A 20,093-nucleotide genomic window follows, 5' to 3' on the forward strand; every position below is an offset into this window, starting at 1 on the left:
TACAAAGAAAGCTGAATAATGGGAATTGAGGTGTGTGACTGGTGGGGTTCACCCCTATTTTTCTTTCTTTCCCTTTTTAATAGTTTTTTTCTTCTCTTCATCGCCCCTCCCTTTCTCGTCCTGACATTGTGCACATGAGGCATTTATGATTGTCAGAACGATGGAATGTCACCCTGCAGAAGTTGCACGTATGATATCATCCTGTGTAACATTTGTCTCATCTGTAACTCCAGGGTTATATTTCCATGTCATGTCATCATAACTGGCTGTGCTCCATCAATGGTTCTGTTTCCATTTGCATCTTATTCAATCACATACTGTATGTCATGTTCACCTCTCTGCTTGCTAGAAGCCCCCTGCTCCTGCATTGGAAATCCCTTACCCCTTCCTCTATTACGCAATGGCTGAAGGATACGATGTATTTACTTAAACTCGAGAAAATCAAGTACACTATGAGGGGCCACACTGATAAGTTATATCAGAGACGGCAACCATATCTCTCTTACTTCACAGATCTACAGGCTACAGGCTATGCCAGACCAGTGAGTGAAAACCCGAACACCTAATAGTTCCTCTTTATTTTACATCCCATGCAGGGTTGTGTGACTGAGGGGGTTGGGTCCCAGTTTGAATGTGTCCTTAGTTTTTTAAGTTTTTGTTTCCCTCTTCTACCCCTCTCTTTATCACAGCACAACGTAGAGTACTAACCACTATATGACCACAGCTAGCTACGCCGAGGCTCATGTTGTGTATTCTACCTCAGGGTCTATGTATAAAGTTTCACGACATTAGTAATTATGAAACAACCTTCCTTCTATCTTTCAATCTCCTTTTCCCTTTCTGTATGAAAAAATTATCTCCAAAATATCCTATAATTGTATGCGCAATGTCATGTAAAATGTTTGCTTCAATAAAAACAAATAGCAAAAATATATAAATGACTGCATGCTCTTTGTCAGATGCATTCTTCTATAAAAAGCAAATATTCAGCTGTTAAAATATTCAGCAAATAAATAAAATAATTTTTGACAGATTTTCATGAATGTAGAGAATGCTTGGAGCATTACTAGTGTTCCTAACAAGAAAACAGTAACTTCAATCTGTGAAAAAAACGTGTAAATCCAAAGAACATTGCATATTGAAGCCACCAAACAAGACATTGGTTCTATTATTTATTTTAAACTGGATCCTTCTGTCCGGGCTGAGCCAAGCAGCGACCCTTCCAACAAACATATCCTCAGTAAATACGTAACACTCCACACACAGCCCTGTTTTAACTTATCTCTATTGTTTCTGCACTGTGGTACAAACATTTACATACTTATACAGTAAATTAAGACTGAACCGTTTGTTGTGTGTCCAGGAGAAGCCGACTGTCAATTTATAGCTGCTTTCACGCACATATTCCAGTTAAGTATGTTGTTGAACTTGTAACTTTGAGAAACAGGTAATACAGAAACCACAAGCACAACAGTAGGAGAAAACAATGAAGTACAAAGTCAGTATTTCCAAAGCAAAGGTGAACGGGCCTGTGCCCGGGGGAGACTTCGGGGAGCTGCATTTTTAAGATTGAGAGAAGTGTAAGACTGAGAGCTATTCCAGACTAACATCTCAACTCCACCTTTCCACAGTGCTGCTACATACGCATTTTTGGGACACAGGCACAGACACCATTCAAACACGTTAAAACAAATGCACAAAGCGAACTGATCTCGTTTTCCAGCAATTGAACAGCAGGCCCATGAGAGGAGGGCTGTGGTGGGATAGATAGCAAAAACTAGTGCGAAAGGGTCGAAGGACAGAGGGTAGTGCAAGGTAAATGGTCTAGCCCTTGACGGGTGAGTTTTGAGATTCTGCACATAACACTTGGATACACTTTTTTTTTCCCTGGCCAACATCCTGTGAAAACACATGCACAGTTCCAAGCTGTGGGTTGTGAAAGGGTGGAGGTGACGGCGGCACATGACTTATTTAAATATAACACGTTTAACTGTGCCATCAGCTAGGGAAGCCCCACCCACTCTGCAGGAGGCCACAGCTAAAGCCCGAACACAAAAGAAAGCCAGCAAAGATGCGCCCATTTTCAGTCACAAGTTCACACACACACACACACACACACACACACACACACACACACACACACACACACACACACACACACACACACACACACACACACACACACACACACACACACACACACACACACACACACACACACACACACACACACACACACACACACACACACACACACACACACACACACACCGCTGAAGTTACAAAAGTACAGATGAACTGCGGGAGAGTCACATCTTTATCCGAAACGGTTACTCCTTTGTTTCTTCCGTTTCCTTTTCCTTGTTCTCAACCTCCATCTCGTCGTTTTTCTCCTTGTTCTCAGGCTTCACCTTCTCCGCATCTTTCTGTTCACGGTGAGATCAAGGCACAGCAAAATAAGTCAGACGACAGCATGTTTGACAACTACACCCACGTTTATCCTGCCCCCATGTGGCAGTTGCCGGGAAAGACCCTCACCTTAGCATCCCGCTCTGCAAACTTCTTGAACATGTTGGCGTAGAGGCGTTTGTCCTTCTCGTGCTGCTGCTTGATTTGTTTCTGACAAAGAGCCACCTGGGAGAATATGAAGCACAGCAGATGAAATGAAGGTAGGCAGACGCAGGCTCGGGCGCACACACACACACACACTCCAGGGTATACTGACAATTGGAAAACGTTTATACACTAGTTTTGAAATCAAATACAATCTAGTGTATTGAGGCGCCAGAGAGAAACACAAACACCTCTGAGCATCTGTCATCATTCCAAAAAACTGATTCTTATCAAGAGATTTATACCTGACTCTTGGCTGCCTTGTTGGAGGGATACAGTTCAATGACTCGCTGGAAGTTGTCTTTTGCGCTGTCGTACTCCTTCATACCGAACAAAGACTCTCCCCTTCGGAACAAAGCCTTCTCATTGGATTCATCCAACCCTAGAGCCTATGACAAAGAACCGAGAGGGGTTGGGGGATCAGCAACATAAATACACAGCAACCAATGTGGAGCAGCCTCGCCCAAAAACACATAGTTAACATTAACCATTTTAGATTGTCAGCATGAAATGATGGACTGAAGCAGCTCAGTGGGGTTAAGTATGGATGTGCCATAGATATTTGATACCTTGTCACAGTTCTCCAGTGCTTTGCCTGGCTCCTGTAGTTTAAGGAAGCACATGGCCAGGTTCAGATATGCAGCCAGCAGCAACGCTTTGGCTTTGCTCTCGTCCTCCTCAGACAAACCAGATTCATTTTCCAGCCATGCCACAATCCGTTTGTACCGCAGAGACGCCTGCCTGTGTTTTCCCTCCTGTGGCAAAAGTGAGAGTTAAAAAGTAAAATCAAACTCAGAGATCCATGCATTATTGCTGCACGCTTCATAAATACATGCCTACAGACCTTGAAATACTGTGTTCCTTTATCCTTGACAATGACACTCTGTTCCAGTTTCTCCAACGTGTTCATCTCCCATGCTTCCTTAGCCTAAAGGGAAAACAATCTGTCACTTCTTATCATGCAAAATCTCTACACAGCTGGCATTTCACTTGACGATAGAAGCCAAGTTAGATTTGCATTCCTAACCACATACCTTCTCAAAGGTTGTCAGCTTGATCTTATACTGTATAGTGGCTCCACCAGGAATGTTGTACTGTGCATTTCCTGTATTTCCAAACCCATATCTGCATAACAGACATTTGAATATGAGTCATGACAAATGTGATAAACACATTTTCTGTTGCAGGTGAACGTGGAACAGGTTTTCTTTTGGAGGGAAAACATTTTTCTTTTCTTTTTTTTTTAAATACATTAGTTTAAAAATATTATCGCACTGTGTTGTTCAGTTACCAAGGAGTATAAATGCATATTTACATGTATTAAAACAAGAAACCCTTCACTGTAATTATGTAAATGTGTTTTTAGTGTGTTGGCACTGAACAAGCGATCATACTTAGGCTTGATAGTGAAGAGTGCCTCCTCTCCTTGCTCCATAGCCATGATGGCTTTCTCCACTCCAGCTGGCAGGCCCAGACTGTCTCCATCTCCAATCTCAAACAGCATTTCTCTCTGGTCAAACAGACGGCCCTCGTAAAAACCCTCCGCCGTCACTACAAAGGGAAAAAGCCGGACTTAGCTCCTTCTACACAAAACCCTGTTGGTGTAAATCAGCAGCAGGCATTACACAGCCGCCTGCATGTTCAGACTGGCCCACGGGCAAAGGAACACAAGTTTACATGCACGGAATAATTGCTGGGTAGACATTAATAAGACCAAGGCGGTCATTTGATTAAGATGCATACACATGTGTAAAAGTTTGTAAAAACTTGTGTTGGAGCAGTGTAGTCTAATAGAGAGCTAATAGGATGCATTTCCGTACTGGGATCAATTATAGAAGAAACCTCAAATTTAACCTCAAATGCTATTACATTACAAGTGTGGTATAATCCTTGTGGATATCTTCCTGTGGATTTTGCTATTAAACTGCATTAAGGTGTTCTTTACACAGTAGCTTAAATGTTGTACAGCTCATACACAGACGTCTGACAGACGAGCTGCTGCTTGAAGCACATGATGTCTGCTCATAGTTTGAATGGAAATGATGGTAGAGGGACTGAAGTGTCTCACAACTGAACTGCTGCTTTGAAAAATGCAGTGGAAACTCCAATAGAGGTTCATTGCTGGATGAAGGTTTTGAGGTTGCTAAAAAGCCAATCAACAACTCGGGAAAACAGGAACAAGGACACAAAAATGGGAGTTCTCGACTTAACTCTGTAATTATGCTTACCTCATCGAGCATAATGCATATACATAATAGAGGCATTGTGTTTACAGTGAGTCCCCCCTTACTATGACTTAATCACATTATAACTGGATTAATGGTAGGAACACAGTTGACACTGACGCTTTATGTTGTTTGCAGGATTAAGTTCATTATCCCGACCTCTTCATTAAAACAGAAAACCCTTTCTCACCAGTGACACACTGCACCACGTGTTCTCAGCAGCAGCTAATGTAAATTAAGGTGAGTGTGTATATTCCTATTCCTCAAAATTAGCCTTTGATTTAAAGTTTTTCTTACAAATGAAAGCATTAGTTGTCAGAAATGAAACAGCTTTGTATTGGGGTGTTACCATTTACAGCGGCTCCTTCATTGGGTTTGGAATATTTCTCTCCTTTATTGATGATGCGTCGGATAATGCCACCGTCCTCATCCTCAGTTATATCCTCGCCTCGAAATTCAAACAGTTCCACCTAGAAGATGTGCAAGCATGAAAATGACCCAAAGCAAGATCAAGATATGAATCAAAAACGCACAACCACCAAGTCTTATGTTTACATGTTATCAAGACAATCTAAGATCAAGGAATCAGTCGGAATCAATTTTTTTACCTCAAAAATAAGCGTGGCGCTGGGGGGGATCTTGGGTGGGCTGCCGGCTGCCCCGTATGCATACGCTGGTTTACAGATGAGCTGACACAACTCCCCAACTTTCATTGTGGCAACACCAATGTCCCACGCCTTTATCACTTGACCTAAAAATAAGAATAGGTGGTTATAAAGCAACACTGGCTCAATAACATCAACAGCAGCAGGTGAATGTCCATACTTCTATTGATATGAACTAACCTTTGCCCAACTCAAAGGAAAACCTCTCCCCTCTGTCTCTGCTGGAATCGAAAAGAGTTCCGTCCAGGAGCGTGCCCACATAATGCACAAACACTTTGTCGCCTGTCATTGGCAGCTCTGTGCCTGTCCCTTCCCTTTTCACCAACTAGAGACAGACAGTAGAAGGAAAAAAGGGGAAGGGATTAGGGAACAAAGAAAACAAACTTCACATTATTGCACTGCATGGTCATTCTGCAGTCTACTGAGGTAAACATGCATCTTTAATAATTGTGAATGGTTTCCAGTTGCTGGTTTTCATGCACAAGTGTACTTATTTATGTACACATGCACTCTGTCTGCGAAGCTTCCTGATCCTTAGAAACACCGCCGGTTTAAGATGAAGGCAGTCCATGTGATTGCATCTGTGAAGCGAACTCATTCTCTAACATGACTTTCACTTAAACTACGAAACAAACATCAGTAAAAGTGGCTTTCAATAAACCTATTATCGGCAGTGAAATAAGCTTACATTAGCTATTTGATTGACAGCCCGTGTTATTGCTTCGGTATTGTGCGCTAGCGTTAGCTTAGCCAAACGGCGCGACAACAAGCGGCATACTATAGTTGTCTAAACATAGCCGTTGTAAGCTTTGTGCTCTCTTGTTACCTTAAATACACCTCCATCTTTCTTTAACGTGATATCCTCTCCCTCCATTGGGATGGTGTGTTGTCCTTCACTTGTCTGCTCCTCTGCAGTCATGGTAGCAGGTTTCCGCCTCCTTCCGTACCTGTAGCACGATTCAAAGCAAACTCACTGGCACACTGGCTAACTAGCGGGCTGCTAATGCTCTCAACGCGCTGGCTAACAAACAAGCTCCCCGCTAGCTTAACTTATTCGTGAATGGAAACATACACACAACAGCTTTCAGGCAACTATGCTGAAATGTTGTTAACGCCGCGCACCATTCAACGATAGCTTATTCAGTCTGGACCTGAGCTTTGGTGTGCGTTAGGAGAAATCCACGTTGTCCTGTAGTCTGGCACCTAAGCGCGTAGAGGAAGGCCATAGAACTTTCCAGAGCCACAGAGTGGAAGGCACCAGTCGCATAGTGGATCCCACTACAGATTTGGGCAGGTGGGCGTGGCGTTCTAATTGAGACTGTTTGATAGGCCCGTGTCACGCTTTCACCCGCCCCATAATTATAATCACTGCTGTGATTGGACGGGCGGAGTGTGTAGTTTTCCACGCCGACTTCTGCGAGCAATTGAGGCAACATTTAATTCCGAAAAAATTCAACATGTTAAAACATGTTTGGAAACATGTGTGCAACAACGTGACAACTCAAAAAAGGAAGATGTTTAGCGTACATAACGGTTATAGGGGCGGGTCCTTACTCGGGAACGGGCTAATGACAGAGCTTATGTGGAGCTGAGTGCATTTTTTCCCACTCAAGTTGGCAACCAGGAAGTGATTGGTCGATCAATATCACGTGACAGTTAAACGTCGCACTTACTCCTCGGTTTTGCACGAATATAGCCGTGAGTTTATACGTTCATGCAACATAACCCTTTCGCCAACTACAACCCTCGCTCTTAAATGTATAAACGCCGATTATTCATACGTTTTGTTGTTTGAGAGTTCTTCCTACTTCTTCCATATTGGACATAGACTTCTGGACTGCCCGCCTTGTTGTCGAATCTCTGGTGGGAAAAAGGTACGCGAGCCGAGTCCGGGGTAGAGCATTACCTTTAATGTACGAGTAGTTCAAAAAAGGCGGTGCACACTGCAATAGTATCATTTAGGACTTTTAAACGACCACTCACATCACGTATTACGACAAAGTGCATATATTTTAATCATACAATTGTATTTAAAACCGATTATTCTAAAAGCATTGTACAAAATTCGGTCAAATATTTTAACACAGGATAACCCTAAGAATAAAAACAAGCGCTCTTGGTTTTATCTTGCTCACTATTGGCCAGATTCTACATCCGCTGTGCTCTGTTGGCGCGGTTGTTGAAAGCCGAACATCGAAAATATTACTAGTGAGGTAAGTGAGTATATAGTTACATTTAAACAATTGTCATATCTATAAAATGTAGGTATCCGAAGACTGGCGCTAAACAGAATAGCGGTTCGCTGTGTTTGATGTGACAGACAGTCTTGTTTGTTTTCATTTTGTTTCACCCGAAAATAGTCTCTGCGTGTATATGACTGATCGATCGATAAATGACACTTGCTTACGTGGACCATTTCCTTAAGAAATACTATTGATTTCTACTCTTGACACAATATGAATATCTTGGTTAAAAGGGCTGCTCTGATCCGCGTGTTATTTTCTAGGGACGCCGTGGAAAATGGAGAATAGCATCCCTAGGTTCCCATTTCCTTACCAGCCCTATACCATCCAGGAACAGTTCATGCAAGCCCTGTACAGCGCTCTTGACCAGGGCAAAGTTGGCATCTTTGAGAGCCCCACTGGAACGGTATGTGTGTGAACAGGCATGGGAGAGATTACTGTGGAACTTGTTTTGTTTGTAGTCTGCGTTTTTAACATGTCTGTCCTCTAAAACAGGGCAAGTCTTTGAGTCTGATATGTGGAGCGTTGAGTTGGTTAAAGGACTATGAGGAGAAGAGGAGACAGGAGACAGCTGCCCTGCTGCAGGAAGGAGAAACAGTCCTATCCACACCAACTGCTCAGTCCTCTGCCAGTTCTCAATCCTCCACCATGTCCTCATCAGCAGAACCCGATTGGATCACTGACTTTGTTCAAAAGAAAGCAGAACGTGACTTGGTCTCAAAGCTGAAGGTAAGAGTGTCAAATTCTGGGTGTGATCATTATGTGGATCTATGAGAAGTTTGGCTTTTCATCTGGTTAGCTTTCCTGTGGAAATACTTTCAGTATTGATGTGCATATTTTTTATGTAACAGGAGGATGAACTCAAAAGGAAGAAGAGGGAAGAACGATTGGAAATGATCAGAAATAATGTTCAACTCAAATACACAATGAAAAGAAAGGTAAGAGACCTGGCACCATCAAAATAAATATTTGATGTTTTTATCACTCACTTAAATCACTGTATGAGTGTCAGGTAAACAAGTGAATGTGTGTGTGTGTGTGTAGAACCATGAAGAGGATGAAGCATTCAAATTACTGCAGCTCAGTAAAGAGGGACCAACGGAGGCATCGGGGGAGACTGAGGATGAGGAGCTCATCGTTGCAGAATATGAGAGTGATGACGAGTCTAAGAGCAAGTGAGGACAGTCGGTGATGGTTGAAAACTGGTATATCAAAGCTAACGTGCAAAAGAAATGGAAAGATGATGACGGCGAAATGTATTTCCTATCTTGCTTAGATTCCGCAGTGCTGAGGACGAAGAAGATGATGACCTGGTTGAAGAACATGTTACAAAGGTGCGTCTATATGAGGGACAAAAAGAGGTCAACTGTAGCTGTCTGAAGGAGTGTCTGATTTATTTAAGTCTAATCAGCGGCGTCACACTTGAGCCTGCGGTGACGTTTTATTTGTTTTAATTTGAACAGATTTACTACTGTAGCCGCACTCATTCCCAGCTGGCCCAATTTATCCACGAGGTTCAGAAAAGCCCCTTCAGCAAGGACATAAGTCTGGTCACAATGGGCTCACGGCAGGTATGTTAACACAACCACACGTTTATTTATTTATTCACTGCTATTTACTGGTACAGAACACAAGTGGATACTTTCTTTTCTGTCTTTTACTCTCGTGAAGCGACATTTGCTTCCATGATAACAGCAGGACTCACTGGTTTGAAAGTGCTCATAACTCAATGAGACTCTTAATTAACGCTTCACTAATGCTGGATTCAATAGAAATGTCATCTAAATAAAGCCTAAAACTATGGAAACATGCAACTATCACAAGGCTGTAACTCATTAGCGTTCACTGTCTCAATAGTGTAATATTTGGCCTGTGGGTGGCGCCAGAGGAAAGGCTGTGTTATCTAAAGCAGAAAGCTTGTCAGTCTGTCCCAATGCCATTTTAGGACATCTAAAATATGTTTACAAGTTTATAGTCAAGTTGCTCATGCAAACTATATTGCACAAGGATACTTTTGACCCTTTGGTAGTAAGATTGTTAGCGATAAAATTACAGAGATAAGATTATAAGATACAGAGGAATGTTCGTGCCAAATCTATTACATTTGTTTACAAAATGCATAGCTTGATATTCATTAAAAAAGAAAGACATGTTTGTTACATTAGCAATGATATGTGGTTGTGTTTGTCCTTTGTTGATGTGAGTACAACATAAAACTGTTAAAATTGTGTACTCTGTAGAATCTGTGTATCAACGAGGAGGTGCTTCGCCTTGGCAGTGTGCAGCGCATTAATGACCGATGCATGGAGATGCAGAAAAACAAGCATGGTGAGAGCCAGTTTGGATCTTTCAGAGAAGCATTTCCAGCCTAATTTATATGTGAAGATACGAGCCTGTAGTAGCTGCTGTTCCTCCACCTCACAGAGAAGCAGCAACACGATGATGCAGCAAAACGCAAGAGGGGTCAGGCGAAGAGTGTGTGTCCTTATTACAAGGCCTCAGCGCTGCAGCAGCTCCGGGATGAAGTCCTGGGGTCAGTCTATGACATTGAGCAGCTGGTCAAGAAGGGCAAAGAGCTACGTTCGTGTCCATACTACGCTACGCGCCTCGCCGTCCCCCCCGCACAGGTAAACGCAACGTGAACACGTCAGCTGCAAACACACTGAGATACATATATGGATCACATCACTTTTCAATCTGTGCTTCCATTAAATTTTGAGACTTAAGTTGGTGTCTTACAGTATCTGCATGGTGTGTCTGTGTCTGTGTAGCTGGTGGTCTTACCCTATCAGATGGTTCTTCATGAAGCGACCAGACGGGCGTCGGGTGTGCAGCTGAAGGGACAGGTATGACTACATGCTCAGCTCCTCAGTTACTTTTTACATGCTGCGGGAAAGACCTTTTTATCAACAATCAGAAGATTAATCCATCATATTTTGCTGAAAATGCCTGTTGCTTTCTTTCCGTAGGTGGTGATCATAGACGAAGCTCACAATCTTAGTGACACACTCTCTTGTATACACAGTGCAGAGCTTAGTGGAGCACAGGTAAACACACATTCACACACACACACGCTGCATAGAGTGGAGTATTTTGAACGTGTGTTTTTTCTGTAAAATGCTTAAAGCTTGTTTTTCTCCAGCTTTGCCGTGCGTTCTCTCAGCTCACCCAGTATGCAGACCGCTATAAGTAAGTATGCGCCGACACACACTGCACTCATTCACAATATAAATATAAATGTATACACAGTAACCATCTGACTCCATGTGTATGTGCCTGTATCCTCAGGAGCAGGCTGAAGGCAAAGAACCTGATGTACATCAAACAGATTCTCTTTGTCATTGAGGGGCTTATACGGGTGCTGGGAGGTCAGTGTGTATTTGGACTCAAATTATTATTATTTGAGGAAATGTGCATCATTACTATTCCACAGCCATGGTGGGAAACAACAGGTCAGTACGGTCAACTGATCACAGTGTCCATGTTAAATCTGCAGGTAAGGCCGGGCAGAATCCACAGAGCCAAGCGACACAACCGGGTCAGTATGTGCGTCAGAGGACGGGCACACGCACACGCACACGCACACGCACACGCACACGCACACGCACACGCACACACACACGCACACACGCTGAATCCGATAAGCAATCGATTGTTCTTTCCCTTTAGGAACAGAGTTGCTGACAATCAACAACTTCCTCTTCAAAGCTCAAATTGACAACATCAACTTGTTCAAGGTGGGGCAGTCACTATCGATCCATTTATAGATTATTTAAATGAATAATTGAGTGGAGTAAGAGTAGAATAAGAGTAATTGATATATGTATTATGTACACACAAAGCTGCAAATGTATTATTATTAATAATTAATAAATAATCATTATAAGACGACCATTTAATATGAATGAGTTAAGATGACCCAAAATAACAGTATTATATACTATTTTATCATTATTTTTGCAATTATTTATGTCATTTGCCATTTTAACACATCGACAACAAGGCTGGAGTGTTGGATGAATAATTGATTATGTGCAATTCCTGTTTTAAAACGAATAGATTACGGATTCATCGTTACTTGAGCGTATTATCATGCAATGGAAACATCACACATATTGTAACCTCTGCTTCTCCTCCTCTGCTGTCATGTGTGCACTGCAGTTACAGAGATACTTTGAGAAGAGCATGATCAGCCGGAAGGTAAGTGTCACTCGTGCATCGTCTGTTATTCTGCCTCACATTAACACTTCAACACGCCAAAATGAGACGCACGCCACACGTGTAATATGTGTCTGCAGCTGTGTGGCTTTATGGAGAAGTATGCGGGTTCAGGTGTGAGTCTGCACACTCAGACCACCTCCAACAAAGAGAACCGTCGCACAGAGGGCTTAAACCGCTACCTGCAAACGCTACAGAGCATCCAGAGCGCTGCACCAGGTCAGTGCACCGTTTGATCAGAACACGTAGCCATCAATAAAATGGATGACGCACTGGTCGCTTTCAGGCCCAAGAGCTTCTTAACTTTTGGCTTTGAGATGTGCTGAAATTCATTTTTGTTTCATTAGACATTAGAGTTCATTAGACAAGTCAATTAAAAGTACTGCTCTAATTAGTGTTAATCTGAACTCCAACCTGGTTTAATATGTTTAGTTATTAAATCAGCACAGCAGTCGGTAATGAACGCAGCTCACCTTTGACTGTTCTGTTCCCTCTCTGTGTGTGCAGTTTCTTCAGCCGAGCAACAGCAGTCTGCAGAGGCGGAGAGAGTCTTGTCTGCATCTCCCATGATGCAAGTGGAGGGTTTCTTCATGGGTCTGACCAATAGTAACACTGACGGCAGAGTGGTGGTGAACAGACAAGGTGCCATTTTACACACACACACACACACACGCAGAACTGCGATGAAATGCAGGATTTACAGTGTAATATCCTTTTTTTAACGTCTAGGCACTTTGGCAGAGAGTACCGTCAAGTTCCTGCTGTTGAACCCGGCCGTCCACTTCGCCCAGGTGCTGAAGGAGTGCAGGGCCGTCATCATCACTGGAGGAACCATGCAGCCGGTGAGTCACGTCGCAGCCACTAGATCATAAATTGTTAAACATGCAAGTTGTATCATTCTTAAACATGTCAATTTAGGTTTCAGACTTCAAACAAGAGCTGTTGTTTGCCGCCGGAGTGACAGCAGAGCGGATCACTGAGTTTTCCTGTGGTGAGCGGCCCACTTAGTCGCACAGAAGTAATTTGGGAGCTCCATCTTTCTGTGTGCATCTGCTCTTGATTTTTAATTTATTCGTCTTCCTCTGTTATTCACACTACATATTTCTTTAGGCCATGTAATTCCTCCTGAGAACATTCTTCCCATCGTCCTGAACGCTGGCCCGTCTGGTCAGGAATTGGATTTCACTTTCCAAAATAGAGACACTCCACGCATGGTAACCAAAATACACACATGTATCTGGTATATCCTCCCGGGACCCATATTATTTTGTATGCATTTTTAATATCTCCTTGCTATTTTGGGATTAGTAGGACCTAATAAGTCACATATGAAGACGAAGAGAATAACACATTACAACCGATCTATGTTTTTAGGTGGCAGCGAATAAATGTCCACACATGATTTAAGTTAAGCACAATCATGTATAAGTTATAGGGAAGGAAACAAATATAATTTCCACAGATGAGGACGCAGGGTTTTGGGAGGATATAAGAATTTGTAAATTTAATCTGCAACATCGTCTCAAAATGTGCTCTGTTGTTGACAGATGGACGAGACGGGACGCATCCTCTCCAACATCTGTAACGTCGTGCCTGGCGGCGTCGTGTGCTTCTTCCCGTCGTACGAGTACTCGAGGAGGATCATTTCTCACTGGGAGGCCGGCGGTGTGCTCGCTCGTCTGGCAAACAAAAAGAAGGTATTTTTGTGTGAGTGCTGAGTTCGGCAGGAAAGTATCCGCAAAACAGAATAAACTGACAATATCATCCACAGATCTTCCAGGAGCCCAAGAAGGCCAACCAGTTGGAGCAGGTGCTTGCCGACTTCTCCCGCTGCATCAAGGTGAGAGTGGCGCCGCCCGCACTTCTGCTGTCATCACCCACACTAAAACTATCTCTCACATACCTAATGTTACGGCCTCCTCTTTGATTTCATTAGAGGAGCGCTTTGGATGGGAGCGGAGTCTCGGGAGCCTTGCTGTTCTCGGTGGTTGGAGGAAAGATGAGCGAAGGCATTAATTTCTCAGACGATTTGGGCAGGCGAGTCATTTATAGATGCATCAGTCACCTCTAAAATATTCAACACTGTATGAGTCTAAATGTGTGTTTCTTCTTTGCGTGTTCCCACAGGTGTGTGGTGATGGTGGGAATGCCGTACCCAAACATCAAGTCTCCGGAGCTGCAGGAAAAGATGTCCTATCTGGACAAACACCTGGTGAGACAATCTTGGCTGTTTGATCTTCGCCAACTGATGATTTGCAGGTCGTCCGTGTCTCATCACTGTCGCGTCCATTTCAGCCTCGCAGCGGAGGGAGGAGCCCGGGACAATCACTGATAGAAAACCTTTGCATGAAAGCTGTCAATCAATCTATAGGTAAGAATGCCATAACATTATTTGTGCTAGAAATGCATGACCAGTACTTTCTTATGATTAGGTAACAATCTTCTGTCCTTATTCGTATGTATTTCACGTTTCTTTACACAAAGGGAGAGCTATCCGTCACCGCGGCGATTACTCGTCAATTGTACTATGCGACAGACGATACTCCCGACCTGCTACTCTCTCTAAGCTCCCCAACTGGATCAAAGATCGAACTAACACCTACACATCTTTTGGCCCTGCTTTTGCTGCCTTGCGGAAGGTAAGAGCCAAGTGCATTTATCTGCCATTTACTCCTTTAACGTGAGAACACTGCATATGAGCGTAACTTATCTTACATCTCCTCCTTCCAGTTCTTCCTGGATAAGAAGCAGAAGCAGGTGTAGTAAGGAGCAGCAATGACTCTGTACCGTTGCATTAAAATGTTCCGGTGTTCTGCCATGAACAACAGAACAGTCAAAATCAAATATTACAGCATTTCACAATTATTTTCATTTAATGGAAGAATGTTAATAAAATGCTTCCTGCACTTCAGAGTGATGCTGGATCTGATTGTTTGTCATCTTTGTCTTCTCCAAAGCTATAATTTGCAATCAATAAATTGTTTCAGTGATGTTTTGTTTGAGTGGTTAGACAGACCACTGGCCGTCCTATCATTAGTGCATTTACAATAAAAGCCTCTGTAAACAGGAGGACCGATCAACGTGTTATAAAGGGATCGGGGGAAATTCTAAGTCCCACGAGCACAAAATAAATCCAATGGCAACCACACATGGTTTACAGTCATCAGTGCATTTTAGTGTCCATGAGTTATGACGATCTGGCGTTCTCTCGTTACGCTTCCCAGTCATCGTCATCTGTTGTTGGCTGTGGAGCAGGAAGTGGTGGGATGACATCTGACATCCTGGCGAATGCGCCGCTAGTTCCAGCGGGGGCGTCGCCAGAGTCCCCAGCTGCTGGAACCTTACCAGAGATGCCTATAAATAAGATGGCACATAATTATACAAGCCCAGTCACCAATATTGGCCTTTTCCTACTCTTGACTTGTGGGAGTTTGGCTTTTACCTTTTCTGCGCATGGCGAGTTTATTGAAGAGATCCGACATGAAGTCTCCCCCGCTCGCTGCCGATCCGACTGCTGAGGGGAGGACGGAGAGAAGCGGGGAGAAAATGAAATCAGGATTTATGGGCAGAGAATCACTTTGACCCATTTCAAATGATGTGTTTCAAAGTGGAGCACAGAACAAAAACTGATTAACAGCTTCGCCAAGGTAGGATTTACAGCTGAGGCGTGGCACTGGATTGTGTTTAATAAAGTGGCCACTGAGGGTCAGTCTGGCTGCAACAGCAGTTTAGCAGCTTTCTGAATAAATAACTTAAGTTGCGACCTGAGCACCGGCTAGAATGCTGCTGGGGATATGTTGTCACTATAGGTCGCTAACTATCCAATCCATTTAAGTTAAGTTTGCCTTTTAATGAGGATATTATTTCCAAAACAAAGGTCACAGAGCTGTGGGCAAGACGACCATGTGAGAAGCAAACACATGCATCATAACACGCTGTAAACCTAATGAGTGCTGTGTAGGGAAGAGTCACGCACTCCTTTGCATTGCATGAGTCACGGCACGCCACTTGATAAAACATGTATAGAACCACATTCCCGCTAAATCGCTCCGGCACCTTGCTCTTGCTCCTTCTGTTTCTTCTTCTCCATCTTTCGTTCCTTCACGTCGCGTAACTTGGCTTTGCCGATGCCTCCAGCGTTGCGGATAGACTCCAGGAGGTTGGCGCGGCCGTCTGAGGGCTGGACCGCCTTGCTGGGAGTGCTGGCCACGGGCCCTGCGGTGAAGGAGGAGGCAGTCAGTGTTGCCGATGTAATTGTTGGTCATTAAGGTCCTTTCAGTGAGCAGCGTGAGTTCACAGCTTTTTACGCCAATCCGACTCTGTATTGTGAAGCATGTAGAGGAAATTTTGAATTGTGTGTATGTGACAAACCTGAATCCGGTGCTCCAGAGACTTGGGCAGGAGGAGGGGGTGGCGGCGGTGGAGGAGGGGGAGCTCCTGCAGGACTGGCAGGAGTGAGGGCGGGCTCGGGGGGAGGGGGTGGTGGAGGAGGAGGAGGTGGAGGAACACCTGGTTGGAGCTGGGATCCTGAAACAAAGAAATTGAATATTGACACCAACTGATGCAATGTCAACTTTGCACCACGACGGTATAACGTGCGCAACCCGTGTACCAGGGCCGATGCTCTCATCAAAGTCCCCTAAGGAGGGCAGCTCAGGGATGTTTTGTGTGGGTCCTGAGGGTGCAAAGCCAGGGCCCAGGTCTGCACTGTAGGACAGGTCGTCTGCGATGCCGGGCAGGTCAGGCAGGTAGGACGGCACATCGATCTCAGGCACCTGTCCCAGGTCTGGCACGTAGAAGTAACTCTCCGCTGTCTTTTTGAGAACAGAAGTTTATATAATATTAATGTTAACCTTGAGTGAGAACTTGTTTGACAAAGCGTGTTTCAGGTACCTGTCTCTCTAGCTGCTCTCTCTTTGCAATGGACAAGGGAGCATCAAAAGGTTTCTGTTCTTTCTCCGTCTCTAAAGTGGTGTGTGTTTTTGTCACAGCTCCCGCCAGAGGGTCAAGGAACACATACTTCTTATATCTTAAATAACACACAAGGGTATGAAAAGCTTTTAGGTAAAGAAGAGCTTTCAGTGTTAAAGCACAATCTCTGTGTGTGTGTGTGTGTGTGTGGACTCACAGGTTCTCTGTAGTATTAAAGAGCAGGAGGGAGCTGACAGAGGAGATGTTCCGGGGCAGACTGCCAAGGCCCTCCTCTGTGTCGTCCTCAGATTTCTTCTTATTGCTCACACACACTGGAAAATACAGTAACTTCTCCTAAAAGGAAGGTGGGCAAACATGGAGCGTGATTGAGATTTGTTACATGTCAGCCGAGCTGTAAATAATACAAATCTCAAATGTCACATGAGTGCTTCTGCACACAGATGTGCATGAACAAGCACTGCAATATAGATTTATATGGCTGGGGACATGGCTGCTGGGGTCTCCTGAATAATGCATTTTTGCACCACAGAATATTGCCAATGGTGTTTTCATTTTTCTTCCTTTCAGACACACACACACACACAAAAAACAATAGCAACGCAAGCCAAAGCACATGCAGCAAAAAAAAAAAAATGCTGGTTTCAGTTTCCAAAAATGGTTGGGGGACATCTGTAGTACTCAATAAATAATTCAGGATCTTGTCCTCTCTGTAAAGAAACACGGTCACACATTTTCGCCCAGGCCCAGTGACACACACACACACACACATGCACACACACCATCCAATATATTGAATGTGCTTTGTTTGTCTACACGCAAAATCAACAGATCATAGTGTGTCGTTTTCAAGATTGAATGCTCACCAAAAGGAAAATGAACAAACCAGTATGAAGTAGAGCAGAGTTACTTTGCTCTGCCTCATCTGCAAACCTGCAACACTGCACAACCAAAGCCTGACAATGAACCATGAGAACGAGACGAATCTGAGCTCTAACCAGCTTAAAATGAGCATTAGTGAGCAGCTGCCTGGCTAAGATGTATTTTTAGTGAGCTAGAGAACAACACAGAAGGACATGTGGCAGCACACAGCAGGCAACAGAGTGACTAAACAGTACAGACACACTGAAGACAGCAAACCATGGAGACCAATCTGCAAACACTATAACATATAAATGCTGTTCAACATAAATTGTGTGAATTTAACAATTTTGCCATTTATCCGATCATAGCACCAACATTAAACACACCTTTCCTCCAATTTAGAACAATAGGACATGCACAGTATCTGAAGCTTTGGAGGCATTTACAAAACTTTATACAGGCTGCAGTTCTATGACTTTAAGGTGGCGGTGTAAGACCTGTTTTAAGGCAAACCACGTGTGTCACATTATCACCTTGTTTTCATCTCACCTGCAATGCCTTCTCATCAAAGGGCCGAAGCTTATTCTGTATCCTGTGACGGGAGCGAGTTTGCGTGGACGGGTCTGCCGCCCCGCTGAAGATAGACGAGTAGTCCTGAAGCCGATCTGGTGCTGGGTACTTGGCGCTGGAGAACACCTAAGACAGACAACGCTCATAAAGAAAGCTTATATGGCTGACCTGTGTGGCAGTATTTTGTGTCCATGATTTATTATGAACGCAAACTATAAAAATGCCCTCAATAGTGAAGCTGCTGTGTCACCTTAGTGGCCTTCTTGCTGCCTTTGATCTTGTCCACACGGGCCTGTGCCAGTCTGATCCTGTCAGTCACTGTCTGCAGGTGCCGGCGGTTATTCTCTACACTCTCAGACACTCTGGAAAACACACACACACACGCACACAGTAAAGTACAATTAAACTAATCATCAATAGTATAGTCTTTGAAAAAATAAGCTATTTAAATCTTAAACAAGGGGACAAGAAAATACTCAGGTGATACATAACTTGTTTTGAATTAAGATATTGATTAACCCGATCAGATGGAATGTAAATACTCGTGTGTGTTGTGCTTGCCTTCTGAAAATGTCCGTAGAGATGGTCTCCAGGTAGAACAAAGCATCTGCTATGTGATGAACGGCCTCCTCTCTCCTCAGGTCAGGCTGGATGAGAGGCACTGAGTACACCTGGCCCTCCTGGCAGTGCTTGGGCATCATCCTACAAACCAGCAGCACGGTGACGAAGATGAACAGATGAAGAACGCATTTCAGAATGAAACACAACCATTGTATCTATGTCACACAACTCATCCACGCCGATGCACGTCAGGTCAGACACTAGAACTCTGTCATGTCATTATCGAGCCAACATCTCTAACTGGAAAATGTGTGTTTGTGTCACACACACACACACGCGCACTTCTCGCATCTCATCTGACACTCACATGACAAGACTATAATAGTAACGCACTTTCACTTAGTAAGCAAGCTAACCAAGTGACAGTCATTCATAAAGGTTCACTTCAATTCCATCAAAATGAGCGGTTGGCAGTGTTTTGTAACTTCAGTAGCTAACTGATAGTAAATCAGGACTTGAGTACAGATGTCGATAGATTGATAGATGGTCTAAGTAGATAAATAACAACCGTTAAAGGGAAGTTGCACTGCTAAAGAACGGTTCACATTAATCCTTACAGTCTGTAACCAGGCCAGCAAATAATGGCGTATAAGCTTGGTGACACATTTACGGCAAAAGCTTTAATAGCTTTAAAAGTGGCGCTTACCTGACCATGGATGATGTTAACGTGCAGGGTGTTACTGATAACTTTAGCTGTATTAGCGACCTAGCTGCTCGTTTAGCAAAACAACCACCATCCACTTCCGCATTCCTCGGCACGTGACCACGTAGAGTTGAAATGCTGCATTCAAGGGCCTCTAGAAAAGCAGAGATTTAGCTTGCCACACTTTCCTTACATTTGCTTACATCTATCTATCTATCTATCTATCTATCTATCTATCTATCTATCTATCTATCTATCTATCTATCTATCTATCTATCTATCTATCTATCTATCTATCTATCTATCTATCTATCTATCTATCTATCTATCTATCTATCTACTTGTGTATAGTTATTGTTGTACTTAAGCTTAACAAAATATGAGGAAACTGAGGGGTAATAGTTTTCTTACTTTAATTGGAGGATTCTGTTTGATATTGTAAATCACAGCACTCTCACAGCACCGTCTCTGTTGTTTTTTTTATTTCCTGCATAGTTCCCAT

At 43.5% G+C, this 20,093-nt stretch overlaps 3 protein-coding genes and 1 long non-coding RNA gene across 6 annotated transcripts; 1 reads left to right on the plus strand and 3 right to left on the minus strand.

Moving 5' to 3' along the window:
• Window positions 1-1,159: 1,159 nt before the first annotated feature.
• Window positions 1,160-6,729, minus strand: fkbp4 (FKBP prolyl isomerase 4). The gene is made up of 11 exons (XM_076141900.1): window positions 6,330-6,729; window positions 5,684-5,828; window positions 5,447-5,589; window positions 5,188-5,308; window positions 4,008-4,164; window positions 3,648-3,738; window positions 3,458-3,541; window positions 3,183-3,368; window positions 2,859-3,002; window positions 2,539-2,634; window positions 1,160-2,426 (listed from the first exon to the last, which is right to left on the minus strand). Exons 1-11 carry the CDS (start codon window positions 6,420-6,422, stop codon window positions 2,331-2,333), a joined length of 1,356 nt encoding a protein of 451 aa, XP_075998015.1. The 5' UTR covers window positions 6,423-6,729; the 3' UTR covers window positions 1,160-2,330.
• A 118-nt stretch (window positions 6,730-6,847) lies between these two features.
• On the plus strand, window positions 6,848-14,865 carry ddx11 (DEAD/H (Asp-Glu-Ala-Asp/His) box helicase 11). 2 transcript variants are annotated; one of them, XM_076141896.1, is made up of 29 exons: window positions 6,848-7,377; window positions 7,649-7,720; window positions 8,010-8,152; window positions 8,242-8,475; window positions 8,598-8,684; window positions 8,791-8,921; window positions 9,023-9,080; window positions 9,210-9,317; window positions 9,987-10,074; window positions 10,171-10,373; window positions 10,518-10,592; window positions 10,716-10,793; window positions 10,889-10,935; window positions 11,035-11,114; window positions 11,243-11,284; window positions 11,416-11,483; window positions 11,908-11,946; window positions 12,045-12,183; window positions 12,472-12,606; window positions 12,694-12,806; window positions 12,883-12,955; window positions 13,075-13,178; window positions 13,512-13,661; window positions 13,736-13,804; window positions 13,901-14,001; window positions 14,092-14,176; window positions 14,260-14,335; window positions 14,449-14,603; window positions 14,695-14,865. In XM_076141896.1, exons 3-29 carry the CDS (start codon window positions 8,024-8,026, stop codon window positions 14,725-14,727), a joined length of 2,700 nt encoding a protein of 899 aa, XP_075998011.1. In that variant the 5' UTR covers window positions 6,848-7,377; window positions 7,649-7,720; window positions 8,010-8,023; the 3' UTR covers window positions 14,728-14,865. The 2 variants fall into 2 exon arrangements, with proteins under 2 accessions (XP_075998011.1, XP_075998012.1); XM_076141897.1 differs by lacking the exon at window positions 7,649-7,720.
• On the minus strand, window positions 13,556-14,205 carry LOC142991781 (uncharacterized). Its single transcript, XR_012960993.1, has 3 exons — window positions 14,120-14,205; window positions 13,868-13,939; window positions 13,556-13,643 (listed from the first exon to the last, which is right to left on the minus strand). It is a non-coding gene; the product is annotated as an uncharacterized LOC142991781 (long non-coding RNA).
• On the minus strand, window positions 14,846-19,697 carry wash1 (WAS protein family homolog 1). Of its 2 annotated transcripts, none has more exons than XM_076141899.1 (11): window positions 19,595-19,697; window positions 18,889-19,029; window positions 18,578-18,689; window positions 18,307-18,453; window positions 17,093-17,229; window positions 16,858-16,993; window positions 16,577-16,778; window positions 16,336-16,491; window positions 16,021-16,179; window positions 15,407-15,475; window positions 14,846-15,318 (listed from the first exon to the last, which is right to left on the minus strand). In XM_076141899.1, exons 1-11 carry the CDS (start codon window positions 19,600-19,602, stop codon window positions 15,176-15,178), a joined length of 1,410 nt encoding a protein of 469 aa, XP_075998014.1. In that variant the 5' UTR covers window positions 19,603-19,697; the 3' UTR covers window positions 14,846-15,175. The 2 variants fall into 2 exon arrangements, with proteins under 2 accessions (XP_075998014.1, XP_075998013.1); XM_076141898.1 differs by having other exon boundaries at window positions 14,847-15,318; window positions 15,407-15,478.
• Between the last annotated feature and the right edge of the window lie 396 nt (window positions 19,698-20,093).

The sequence above is a fragment of the Genypterus blacodes genome, unplaced genomic scaffold (assembly GCF_046128005.1).
Source record: "Genypterus blacodes isolate CSIRO-AG114 ecotype Tasmania unplaced genomic scaffold, CSIRO-AGI_Gbla_v1 ptg000021l_1, whole genome shotgun sequence".
Lineage (NCBI taxonomy): Eukaryota > Metazoa > Chordata > Actinopteri > Ophidiiformes > Ophidiidae > Genypterus > Genypterus blacodes.

What these genes read in the sequence shown, in the direction of transcription:
- fkbp4 (XM_076141900.1), bottom strand. Translation starts at nt 6,422, where the DNA reads ATGACTGCAGAGGAGCAGACAAGTGAAGGACAACACACCATCCCAATG. An exon ending in AAGATGGAGGTGTATTTAAG is followed by an intron (nt 5,829 to 6,329) that starts GTAACAAGAGAG and finishes GTCTGTCTCTAG; the next exon opens with TTGGTGAAAAGGGAAGGGAC. An exon ending in TTCCTTTGAGTTGGGCAAAG is followed by an intron (nt 5,590 to 5,683) that starts GTTAGTTCATAT and finishes TCTTATTTTTAG; the next exon opens with GTCAAGTGATAAAGGCGTGG.
- ddx11 (XM_076141896.1), top strand. Translation starts at nt 8,024, where the DNA reads ATGGAGAATAGCATCCCTAGGTTCCCATTTCCTTACCAGCCCTATACC. An exon ending in GATGCAGAAAAACAAGCATG is followed by an intron (nt 10,075 to 10,170) that starts GTGAGAGCCAGT and finishes TCCACCTCACAG; the next exon opens with AGAAGCAGCAACACGATGAT. An exon ending in CAGTATGCAGACCGCTATAA is followed by an intron (nt 10,936 to 11,034) that starts GTAAGTATGCGC and finishes CTGTATCCTCAG; the next exon opens with GAGCAGGCTGAAGGCAAAGA.
- wash1 (XM_076141898.1), bottom strand. An exon ending in TCTACGGACATTTTCAGAAG is followed by an intron (nt 18,690 to 18,888) that starts GCAAGCACAACA and finishes TGTGTTTTCCAG; the next exon opens with AGTGTCTGAGAGTGTAGAGA. An exon ending in TTTAATACTACAGAGAACCT is followed by an intron (nt 16,994 to 17,092) that starts GTGAGTCCACAC and finishes GTGTTATTTAAG; the next exon opens with ATATAAGAAGTATGTGTTCC.